Source organism: Patiria miniata, unplaced genomic scaffold (genome assembly GCF_015706575.1).
Source record: "Patiria miniata isolate m_02_andy unplaced genomic scaffold, ASM1570657v1 HiC_scaffold_1, whole genome shotgun sequence".
NCBI lineage: Eukaryota > Metazoa > Echinodermata > Asteroidea > Valvatida > Asterinidae > Patiria > Patiria miniata.
Window position 1 is genome coordinate 8,777,019 of NW_024037047.1, and position 13,056 is coordinate 8,790,074.

Genomic DNA, 13,056 nt, shown 5'->3' on the forward strand with positions numbered 1-13,056 from the left:
TGTAAGGTCAGGGAACCAGTCTAGCTGGCTTGTACCCGTTCATAGGTGTGTAATCGATTGCAAACAAGTGTGATGGTCAACTGGGGCCAGTATTTGGAGAAAAAAAACCATTTTTCCAACGCCGATCGGCCGATTTTCTTGAAAATGACAGTATACCACTTGCCATTATTTTACAGGATGCTTTACACTGTCATTCACTCACAGTCCAGCAAGGTATTTCAAAATGATTTGGTAGATTAATTTTTTGATGTTTGCAAATGTTGTATTTTCCCTTTAAGAGGGCCGTTTTTACTATTTTTCCTTTATCAATAATGTATGAATTCATAACAACACATTACTTATATCTCACCTCTCTATTGGCGCACTCGCCTTCTTGACATTTGCACGATTTCCTGCATTTAATATTAAACCTCTTGCAATTTGCACATTCCAGTTTGGCACCCGCTGGTGCATCGGCATGGTCGTTGTGGCTGCAAAAAAACAAAAAAAATCCAATCCAATCCAATCATATATAAAAGCATCACCAAATAATGCCACAGTTTGTTCTGTTGTATATTTTACATTACAAATGGAAGTGCTGACTCAATACATTTCTAAACTGCAAAATGCATGTGTGTAGTAAACCATAAAAATGAGATCATAGTTATAAAGTTGACTCTCGTAAAAACAAACTCAGCGCGGACCTATCGAAAAAATCAGAATATTATGAGAGGAATGTCGGTCCCATTCATCAGTGAATAGAAAGCAAAGTTCGGGACCAAGGCTTTATAATGATTATATTCAGAATTTGTATTAACAATGTTTTTTATCTCACTTCCGGTGAAGTTCAAGCGCTTTTGTGCCCGGGAATAAGAATTGTTGCTCGAGGCATCATTTATAACCTCACGCAAAAATGAACACGACATCTCCATTTAGTTCTAAAGATAGCTAAAACTGTTAATGTTCGCAAATTTGGCCCTTAAATTGCTTGTCACTTGATAACCGATGACGTCATGATGAAGTCAGATTTGTTTTGGCATCGGACGAGGGTTCAAGTTCACACCAGATTTTATCGAAATCCCATAAATCACTTGGAAGAAATTCGGACCGTTTTGATTTTGAGGCTTCTGTTTATATTTTAAATTCACCTTTGACCTTACTTCCAGTTGACCCAGAAGTAAAGGTCAAGCGAGTTCACGTACACGACAGAAAAATGTTTATCAATTGGTCTATCTGATTACAGAATACGAACATTGAATATTTTGTTCGAAGGTTAAAGGTGAAAGCAGTTGGTCACTTTTTCAGATAAAATCACTTGTAATTTGACACCTGATGACGTTACCATGATGTCAGCACAATGTGCACCACTTGAGATAAGGGTCGATATATGTCAAGCGTTACAAGTTCATAACATATACCGTTTAGGAGAGAACCTGCGCAGAATGATTAAACAAAGAATAATCGGAACAATTCCAAAAAATGGTCGGGTTGTGCCCGACCACTCAATAAAGTCCCCCCCCCCCCCCCTCCGACACCCAAAAACAATTTCACTGGTATGTATACGCCTGTGGAATTAATACGGACATATCCAGCTGGGTTACGGGGGCAGTGTGTGTACACTGTTTTGAACAGCGCCCCATTGAAAGTATGGTACGAACCCCCCGCCCCCCTCACCCCAACCCCACACACACTTATTGATTTTTAAGTACCAAAAAACCTGTCTACATTTCAGCATTGATTTGCAGATGATGAAATCCCCCCCCCCCCCACCCGAAAACATTTTCGTTTGCCCCCCAGACTTTCCCAAGTGCCCCTTTTGCGGCCATAAATGTGGCCCCTCAAGCATTAAAGTGTCCCCTCGAGATAAATAAAACATGCCCTTAAAGTATCTTACTATTTATTAGAAGTAGCGATTTCCCAATAATGGTCGAGATATTTTTGATCTAAACGAGGAATATGAAAACCAAGTCCCAAAACCCATACAAGACGCCCTGAAAATGGGCACATAATGTATATTTAGCATGTAATCATTGGTTTTGCAGAGCGCCCCCTATGTTGGAAGATGGTACCAGCCCCCCCCCCCCCCCCCCCCCCCCCCCTTCTCTCTATTTGATTTTACGGAGGCCAAGTGTCCGGTGAAAAAAACGTGGCGGCATTTCAGCACGGATTTGCAAGTGCCCCTTTTGGTTTGCAAGTGCCCCTTTTAGGTGCTGCCCCCCCCCCCCCCCCAGTTTCAAAACCCGTTCCGCCGCTGCTGTACTAGCTGATATTTTCACAGTGGAATACATTGTCTTGGATTTTAACGGACTGGATCTCTGATGCCTTATCAATGGGATTTAATTGGCTGAGATTGGAGTAATTATTTCATTGGATTTGTAGTGATTTGGAATTGTCAGTTGGAACATATTTTGACTGGAATCTCAGTAGCCCAGGTTGGACTCTGTTGTGTACACAACGGAGTCTAACCTGGGCTAGGCTACTGCAATTCAGGTCATATGCGACAAAGACGTCGGCCAACCTGGGCTAGGAATTCAGTATCAATGGTGGAATATAGCACTAGACATACTGCTGGACCTGTACTACTACTCATGCTTAGTACTACTGGAGCATCATTAGGCGAGGTGTGTGTACTCTTCATTCGTTTCCATGGTTTCAGCCTTGGATTTTTCTTTAAATTTCAGTAAATTTAAGTGGGCAATTAGGCCCCCTAGGTCCTAATTTCCTGTAATTAGTCTACAGTCGTTTTCCTAGTTCCGGATAGCAAACATCATTCAGGCTGCTTTCGGCTCCACTACTCCATGAATTCAAGTGACATTGATTCAAAAGTTTACCTTGAGTGATGGAGAGACCATGAAATAATTTTCAAAATTTAAACTCTTTTTATTTTGATTTTACGACATCAAACGTACCGATGTCACTTTTCCTAGTTTCGGATTAGTTCAATCAGTTCCAAATCCATCAAAACTGCTTCACGCGAAAAAAATATCACGCAAGAACATTATTTTTTGTTCAGCCAGAACCATAGAGCTATATTAAATTACCAGAGCGCTTACTTCATGTACAAAGTAATGCCTGCTGGGCGCATCCATGTTTGTGCACAAACCTATGGAGACCTAGAAATTTTGTACGGCTTTTGTACGACTATATTCACATCTGCGTTTGTATTCCAAACCGGTGCGTTATCGAAACCAATACACCCATAACCAAAAAGCACAATCAGCAAATGAGCGTGCCTTGCTCAACGCGAACAGCGCAATGCGTGCGCGTATTCACTGCAGATGCTTTTTTAAAATGGTTTTTTTGAACCGTTAATGATGCGCTTAAGTTGTATGGCCAGAACCAACCGAATCAAGCATATTTTCTGAAAAAGTATTATTTCATTTTCGAAAACTAGTTCATTCAAGAGAATTCCAGCAAATTATAATAAGAGAAAAAAAAGGAAATGATTTTGAAACTTGTCTGCCGCGCAACGGCTCAAACTCTTTCAAGCCGTTGCGTGGCAGACAAGTTTCAAAATCAGGCACGAACCGAAAATCTTTGACCCAGCACAGAATACGTCACACAAAATCAATTAACGCCCGTGTAGTTGGGTCGTAAGTGCACGCGTTATCCAGAACTAGGCAAAAGCATACGGTCATTCGTTGGCAAATTTTCAAAACTAAGAGACTCTACAACTTATTTTGATTCAACAAGCATTCGATGGAAGAGTTTATACGATTGTTGTGTATGAACAAAATATTCAAAATCACACGGTACAAGTGATTTACCGAGGAGAAAATTATCGTCGTTTCGCAGCTCCCGCAATTTTCTAAAAACCGTCCAAACATGTCAAAGTGCGAGTTGGAAATCTGGCCAAATTTCCTCTTCTAAAGATTTTATCGAAAAAATCTTTGTGCATCAAAGGAACTTACATTTTCCTTCTCAAAATGCACATCGTCAGAAAAAAATTTATGGGAGACTAATCCAAAAGAGGTAGGTTTTTATTTGAAACTATCCGGAACTAGGAAAAATCCGGAACTGGGTCATTCCCAGTGACTGGGAAAAGGCGATGATTTATTCCCCAAAACATTTGTTTTTCTTAAAAGTAAAAAACACTAATCTCCGTTTACAGCACTGGCAAACCATATTGGGAGGAGGACCAGGGTGGCCAATACCGGCCCCCGCCTTTTACACCTCATTAAGAACACTTGCTTTTTTTCCCGGGTGTACATTGCGATGACGCATGCATATTGCCCCCTAACAGTCCTAGTCCTTTTGCAAACATGATTTGTAACGGACACAAAAAGAGCAATGTAATTCTAACTTTCTTTGTAGCAAGAATGTGATCATGAAATACCTCACTTGACTGTAAGTGAATTTCTTTTGAAATCATGGCACCTGCCGTGCTTTCATAAGTGGGATTTTTTTTTTGTTCAAAGGTGACGACTTACTTCCAAAAAGGATTTATTAAATTCTAGACAGAAAACACTCACCTCGAGCGGCGATGCCTGTGGGAGGGGGGCCAGGGGGCCGATATTGGGCCCCGAACTGTTTCCACTACTCACTACCCCCCCCCCCAACACTCTTGGCGGGTTCAAGAATAGAGTAGGCCCTACATTTGGGTAAGGAACAAAAACAAAATAGTATATAATGGTCGGTTTCCGAGCAGGCCTACAAATACACAGGGTCCGCAATAAGCGGTATCGCATCGCAATTTGCGACACATTCGAGGCCGACTGCGACGCAATTTTTAAAGTGCATCGCAAAACTGCTATACAACATTTTGATCATGAAAAGTTGACACAAAGTGTACTTGCCACCAAATTTCGGTCCACTGAATTCCACAACTATCGGACATGGTAAACATCCATCATGTTTTGATTTAGTTAAGCTTAAATACTGAAAAAGAACGTCAATTTTGTTCAGCTGTATAAAATCTGTACGTGTTTAGTTTGTAAACAGGCGGCGTCTGATAACGAGACCACGTGATAAACGCAGCTAATAATTTGGAATCGCGCTTATGATCCGGACATAAGGAATGCCCGGAGCGTCAGTGCGATACCAAATTATCCACAGCATGTATCACGTGGTAAATCACGTGCATGATCGGGGAGGTTGCGGGACGTACGTCGAGATTTTACCTCGTACTTTGAATCTGCTGCGACTGTGCGAGGAATAATTTATGGATTTATAAAAGAAATAACACGTTTGTACACTATCTGGTCAAGTATTCAACAAACTTTATTCTTATTCGCACTCACTGGTAAATATATGCATGAAATGAGTATTTTGGTGGCTAAAAAAGTTACATGCACGTCGTGCATGCTCAGTAAAAAAGCGTGCCCAAGCTAAAATCTACATGCGTGCACCCGGGTAAATCGAGCCCTTTTCTCATCACTATTCTTTAGATATTTGTCGGTTTATCTTAAACATTTTGCCGACACGGAAAACGGGTTTACCCCTTCAATTAATTCACTTGATACGCACGTGGGATTCGTGGGAACTAAAACGTCAAAATCCCAGCTGTGTTGTCGTTTGTGCGCTGTGTAGCATATTGATGAAAACATGGCTACTCACGAAAACTACCGGTATCAAGGCAAATACTGCCAATAATTGGCAGGCGGATCTAGACCCGGGGCCAGGAATGGCCCGGGTTAATAAATTGCTTTTTCACTCGAAAGTTATTCCAGCAAGCATGCAGCTCCTGAAATAAACAGACAACTGATGAGTCATTAAGTTCACAGCTTAACGTAAGTTACTTCTTATTGCTTTGTAATTTGTACAGTCTGACACTGACAGGTAAATAGTAATTGCAAAGCCGAGGCTAAATTTGAGTATAACAAAACTGCTATGCAAAATTGGTAAACTGCTATGCAAATCAAAATTTGCATAGCAGTTTTGCTATACAAAAAAAAATCCTTAAGGCTTACCCTGCAAATACATGTTCTGCAATTGACATGGTATAGATTTTGGAATCGGGGGAGGGGGAAGGAGTTCTTCACCGTATTTTTCTTTTCTAAAAGGACACCTTCTTTTGACGGATAAGGTGAAGACCCACCCTTCCCCTCAGTTTCAAATCTCTACGGTAGCGGCTGGTTTGCTAATTTGCATCATTAATGTGAGGAATGAAAAACATTTTTTTTTTTACATTTCTTGCACGTTCCTGACTGTCTCCAGTTTTTCTGGTTTACTGGACTCTTAAAAGAGTTATACTTCCAAACCTATAGCATTGCTATCTCTGCAGGTTACCTGGGTGATTTATATTTTGATGCAAAATTTATGCAAACGTTGCATTATTTCAAACCCATCACAAGCAATATATATTGCTGTGGCCTCGTGGTTAAAGGCACCAATTCGTGGTCTGTGGGTAAAGCTGCAGGTTGTGGGTTCAAGTCCTGGCAGGGTCATGGTGCGTGTGCCCTTGGGCAAGGCACTTTGTCACTCATTGCTTCTCTCCACCCAGGAGTAAATGGGTACCTGTGAGGGCAGAGATGTTATTGTGATTGAATTAACTTCCTTGCGCCAAACGGGCAGCATCGAGCTGTATACTCCCCAGGGAGCTGAGATGGTATTTGGAATGTTTCATGGGCCCAATGAGCAGGGGTAATAATGACGTAGCGCCTTGAGCACCAGTCCTGGTGAATACGTGCGCTTTGTGAATACCCACTATTATTATAAATATCATTATAACACACAGCATTTTGGCTGGTAGCCCGCTCTTGCTCATCACCACATATACACTCAGCCCAAAAAGAAAGTCCCCCCTTGATACTTTTTTGTATTTACAACTCAAAAACTACTGGGCACATCTTCTCTAATTACGACTGTTCAGTACAGAAATTCCTTAGCAATCCAGCCATACTCTTTTTTGGCCTAAACAGTGATGTGTACAAAATTATGCGATTTCTGACAAATGGGCTCCAAAAAAAGTTGCACTTTTGTATACGTGCAAGGTGATTGTGAACCAAAACTTGTACATATACAAAAGTCCAACTGTTTCCAGTATCATTTGTCATAAATTGCATAAGTTTGTACACACTATCACTGTTTTGGGCCAAATAGTACACACTATCACTGTTTTGGGCCAAATAGAGAGTATGGCTGGATTGCTAAGGAATTTCTGTACTGATTAGTTGTTATTCAAACGAGAGGTGCTCAGTAGTTTTGAGGTAGAAATGCAAACAAATGTTGGAAGGGGGGACTTCTTTTTTTGTTTGAGTGTATTTCCCATCCTCACTACATGTGTGTGATGCTTTTTAATAAAGCAGATCCATAAACATTGGCAACTAAATCTTCAAAGCTATACTTACTGCAGTGCAGCTTGGCCAGCTGAGCTTTATCGCCTCCATGGATTCCAAAAGCTGCAACAAAGAATCGTTTCAACAAAGAGATCTATCACTTTAAAAATTAAACATTTCTGGTTCTCAGAACTATCCACCATGGTCAGCGTGCCTTTGCCAAGGAAGCATTGCCTTTTGGAATCAACTCCCTGCCACGCTCCGTCAAACAACATCCCAAGACATCTTCAAACAAAAACTGAAATCTACTCCACTAGTTACAAACATTTCACTTGGACTAGAGCATGACTATTGTTTGTGTGTATAGAAGTACGTGGCGTAGCCTGGTCAATTTTATTGGGGAGGGGGGGTAAAAAAATGTGGAAAAGGGCACTTGCACAAATGTGGTGAAATGTAGACATGTTTTTTTTTCTCCGGACACCTGGCCTCCTTGAAATAAAAAAAAGGGGGGAGGGGGTGTTCAAAACCAACATTATGCACACTAACGGACAATGGTGCTTTTCAGGGCGAAACATGTGAATTTTTCTTAAAAAGGCACCCAGAATGGCAGATGACACAAAAAGGGCATCACCTCTTTTTAAAAAGGGCACTTGTTCAGAAAAGGGGCACTTCTTGAAAAAAAGGGCACTAGTCTATACAAAGTGCTGGTGAAAAAAGCAGTGATCCAAATGTCTATTGTTCTGGAACATTTGAGAGTTATGGATCAACCAGGGCAACTTTTGGGTGGATTTGTGTTTTAGAAATTGGAATTCAAGAAAAATGTATTAATTTCGTCCATCGAAGCATGGAGCGCAAATTTCCAAATGTCATAGCGTATTGCATTGACCCCCGGTGGAAGGATGAGAGGTGCCTTCTATGTACCTGAACCCTTAAGAAGTACCAAACGACACCAAATTGAAAGGGATAATGTTGTCTCACCATATTCATACAACCATGATGCAGCCTACTCAAATGTGAACCCCGTTTAGCTTTCATGCCGAATTCCTGACCGCGAGTGAGTGTAGTCAGGCCAGCCACTGTTAGGCCATGTGTGCGAGTGCAAAATGACGCGAGTGCGCGTTGATCTTGTGTTGTTGCGCCCTCAATAAAATGTACATACGGCCAATTTCCAAGGCAGAAAACCCATGCACCCAAGTATTCAAATTCCCATAGACACCAGTGCTAAATTACGGAAGCGTTAATTAAAGGGACAGAAAAAAAAAAAAAATAAGTCATCATTATGACTTATTATTAAGTCATAGTTATGACTTATATTTTATAATAATGACTTAGGCCTAACAAAAAAAATGGTGTGTTTACGGTAACCCGACCGACCTGGAATTTTTGGCCAAATTGCCGACCTCAACTTTTTATTGCCATTTTGAAGGTTGATATTGATCATTTTTAATGAACAAATTTCAAAAATTTCAAGTACTTTTAATTATTTGCCACGAACATAGAACATTTTCCACACTTGAAACTGACCATGATTTGACACAAACGTGACTGTGTTCAACGTGTGAAAATCGCGACGATCTCAAACTTGAATTCTCAAACTACATGAAGTACCATTATTTTTGCACAAACGCATCGGGGTGAACTGGTGCGCCTGGCCGACGGACAGCAGGCTTCTCCCCACGTACAAACGTGCGTACTGCGAATCAGCCCGACAAAAATGCCGATCCGCACAATATAATTATTATTCACGCCATTAAAATGCACAATATAATCGTTACATACGCCATTATTTCATCTTGACATGCAAAATCTTGACAAAAATCCTGTTTTTCCGATGCATGTGTGATCAAAATGCACACAATGACGGGTTCTGTCGACTGCCAGCTGACAGGCATGCAGCGCATACAGCATGGTGCACTGGTTCCCTTCGCGTGCTAACGAAATCAATACTATAATGGAGGACCGGAACCAGTGACTGCTGCCTATACAAACGTCGTAACACGATGATGTTGTGCCGTCGGCCGAAGTTGGATCGTAAAAATACCAAACAAACATCGATGGAGAAAGAGAATTTCTGCGAATTAATTCACAGAACATTCTTCATTTTCTGTGTATGTGTTTTCCATTAAAATGACGAGATCACAAAGCTCGAACTTGTGGCGTAACATCGTAGCGTGTTTCTGCAGTAGTGCAAGATTTTTGGCCACTTGGGATGGGCCGTACACAGTGCAGTAATGCACACTGATACTGGGCCGTGAGCACGGCGCGATGTACGGCCGGCCAGACTGAATGTCGGCGGCGCCAGCGGCCGTGATACATGTTAAGCATATAGTGGAATCACCCACCTCAAAAATATTTTTTATTAGGTGAAGCAAGTTTTAATCACTTTTGATGTAATTTTCGTGGCGCAAATGAAAATAATCCAGGCACAAAATAAACATGATTCCTTGCTCTATGATGCTTCAATAATCGGCATCCCAAAAAAATTGGCAAAATAATTTTTCCCGACCTATTTTGAAAGGCATGTAATCAGAAGCAAAAGGATTTTTTCTTCACCTTAATTTGAAACTTATTTGTAAATGTAATTTTAATTTTTTTCTTTAATTACGAAAATAGGGGCCTACAAGATCTTCTCTCAAAAATTTTCGGGGCCCTTAAAAAGCGGCCCCGAACCCCACGCCATGGCTTCGCAGGTTGTTGAATCATAGCAAAACTTCCCCCACAGGTTTGAAAAAATCCCGGGGAGAACCCTGGGACGGTACAAATTAATTTGGAATGAAATGTATCGATTGAGTATCTTGAATGCTTGAATAATGTTTTTATACAAATATTTTGCAAATGAACACGCATGAACCTGCAGAACTGAAATAAAAAAAAATTTATAAAAATAAAATTATTTCCCTACAGGTCTACCTACCTGGATTTTTTTTCAGACCGTTACCGTAAACACACAATTTTTTTTGTTTGGCCTTAGTATTAAGTCATAATTATGAGATATCAAATCCAATCCCTAACTGTGATTCGAATTACAATGACTATCTTCATAATTCCAATCCTTATTCAATTTTTTTTGAACCAGTAACTGAACATGAAATGTTCACTATTGTTTCTAATTTAACTAACAAGAAAAGCTCTGGCCATGACTCGATGGACAGTACTGTTATTAAAGCTATTTTTCCATTAAGTTCTGGTATAGTTCCTGATTCCATGAGAATTGCCAAAGTTATTCCCGTTTTCAAGACAGGTGATTCTAATTAGTTAATAATTATAGACCTATTTCTATCCTAACTTCCTTTTCAAAAATTCTTGAACGTATAATTTATATTCGTACATGTATCTCAGTTTTTGTTGAAACACAATGTTTTATCTGATTCTCAATATGGGTTTAGGGAGAACCACTCAACCACTCGTGCTATCTTACAAGTGTTAGATACAATTATCGCTGGTCAGGAACAGTCTTTACCTACTTTGGGAATCTTTCTGGACCTCTCCGAGGCATTCGACACAATCAATCATGACATTCTTTCGGCTGAACTTTCTTTTTATGGAATTAGAGGAATTGCCTTGGTGTGGTTCAGGAATTACCTCACTAACCGTAAACAATTAGTTTATTTTAATGACAATCAGTCTTCTGCTAGAGATCTATGTCAGTGGAGTTCCACAAGGATCTCTATAAGGACCTTTGCTTTTTTTCTATTTACATTCATGATTTTGATAAATCCTCTAGGATCCTGTCATTCATTTTATTCGCAGATGACTCCAACCTATTTTATACTGTGATGAACCCAGAATGCCTGATTATTGAAATCTAGCGCCCTCTGGTTTCACTCTGTCCATGAAGTACACAATCTTATTGTTGTCTTTTACTGTTCCCTTATTTTAGCTATTTATTGTAAATTGCCAACTTGCACTTTTATTCCCAGGGTCTCTTACCAAGCACAGCGCATGATACAATAAAGTTCAATCTATAATTTAATAGCAACTTAACGAAACAGCTTGAATTCTTACACAGGGAGTATATAGAATAAGCACACAAAATAATGAACAACTTTAAATCGGTTTTTCCTGAAACACAAAAAAGTGCAACCGACGAATTGTACACCCTCTACTTTAGTTTTGGACTTGTTCTGTGGTCATGTGTAACATTTTGATAGGACAGGTGTGTGACATTTTGCAATTAAATTTATGCTAATTTATGCACACAAAAACCTCTTGAAATGACATTTGCATCTTTACTTGCAGGTACTAGTGACACTTTATTGAACAATAATCCTTTGTATTACATCACGTAAAATCATTTCCCCCCCCCCCCAATAAATTAGTTCAAATTTTTAAAGAAATCCCTCAATCTGTACAAAGAATATCATCAAAAACTGGACTGCTGCAAACCTGGTTAGGCAAAGAATATGATTTACAAAATCCACCTTTTTTTTTAAGACAGGCCTTCAAAAGGACTTTTTGAATATTTTTTAACTGTTAAACTGAGGTTTAATCACTAGTGATGTTTGAAGACAATTGTGACGACCATTCATTAAATTGCATTTTTGGATGAAAGAGGTTTTTAGGGTAAATGGTGATATGCTTTGAACGGATTGAGCAATTTCAGTAACTTTTTCATGTAAAAGTCGCTCTTCAGTTCTAGGGAGAGTGGCGGGTGATTGGGGGGGGGGGGGAGGGGGCAGTAGAGTTAGGGTAAAAAGGATTTGTTTATTCTATTCAGAAGACACTCACCTCTGTTTACCTCGTTGGAGGTGGAACTGCTGGGAGGGGGGTCATGCAGGGGGCCACTATTGGCCCCCCCACCTCTAGGTAGATCCAAACACCCATAGTATCTCATCTGGGTAAACATAAAAAAAAGTTTTACACAATGATCTCTTTCCGGGAGGGCCTACATAATTACTGCAGTTGCCATGGCATAGATTTCAGAAATGGGAGTGGGGGGGGGGGGGAAGAAGGGGAGAGTGCAACACATTTTTTTTATTTTCAAGATAACATTTGACAGACTTTACCGCTTGAAAAGCTGCTCAGTTCACACCACACTTAAGAAAAGTGTTACAATCTTACAAGTTCAGTTACAACATGAAAACATGATTTTATGGAAGTTAGAAATTTAAACTAGCTCGAGTCTAGCGATTGAAATACTTGTCACTTTGAAATTTTTGCCCGTTTTACACATAATTTCTTTACTTCTCAGCGGTATATGTAATGGTGATACTGCACTGATTGAGCGATTTCAGTAACTTTTTCATCTAAAAGTCGCTCTCCAGTTCTAGGGAGAGTAGCAGATGATGGGGGGGGGGGGGGGGGGAGATAGGAGGATGCTGGGGGAAACAATTTATTTCCAAAAGGATTTGTTTATTCTATTAAGAAAACACTCACCTCTGTTTACCTCATTGGAGGCAGAACTGCTGGGAGGGGGGTCGGGGGCCACTATTGCCCCCCCCCCCCACTATTTCAACTGCTCACTCCCCCCTCCTCCAACCTCTAGGTACTATAGTATCTCATCTGGGGACACATCAAAACAAATTAGGTTTTACACAATGATCTCGATCTTTCGGGGAAGGCCTACATAATTTCTGCAGTTGCCATGGCATAGATTTCGGAACTGGGAGGGGGGGAGGAGTGCAACATCCACCGTATTTTCAAGATTACATTTGACAGACTTACCGCTTATAAAGCTGCTCAGTTCACACCATACTTAAGAAGTGTTACAATCTTACAAGTTTAATACAACATGAAAACATGATTTTATGGAAGTTAGAAATTTAAACTAGCGAGTCCAGCGATTGAAGTATAAGGTCGAGGCCTGTCAGAGATTATGAAATTTCCTGTCTTATTGATTGTGGTCACTGTTATATTGTAC

General features: G+C 40.2%; 1 protein-coding gene across 1 annotated transcript; it reads right to left on the reverse strand.

The window, feature by feature from the left end:
• Window positions 1–175: 175 nt before the first annotated feature.
• On the reverse strand, window positions 176–12,612 carry LOC119722039. Its single transcript, XM_038192031.1, has 5 exons — window positions 12,573–12,612; window positions 11,925–12,030; window positions 7,269–7,319; window positions 4,452–4,570; window positions 176–470 (listed from the first exon to the last, which is right to left on the reverse strand). The coding sequence occupies exons 2-5, from the start codon at window positions 12,028–12,030 to the stop codon at window positions 405–407; spliced, it is 342 nt and encodes a 113-aa protein (XP_038047959.1). The 5' UTR covers window positions 12,573–12,612; the 3' UTR covers window positions 176–404.
• Window positions 12,613–13,056: the final 444 nt, after the last annotated feature.

Excerpts from the sequence above, each read along its gene's own strand:
- LOC119722039 (XM_038192031.1), bottom strand. The coding sequence starts at position 12,030 with ATGAGATACTATGGGTGTTTGGATCTACCTAGAGGTGGGGGGGCCAAT. Across the intron at positions 4,571-7,268 it reads GCTGGCCAAGCTGCACTGCA|GGCCTACTCTATTCTTGAAC; the intron begins GTAAGTATAGCT and ends ACCCAAATGTAG. Across the intron at positions 471-4,451 it reads CACAGGCATCGCCGCTCGAG|CCACAACGACCATGCCGATG; the intron begins GTGAGTGTTTTC and ends GTTTTTTTGCAG.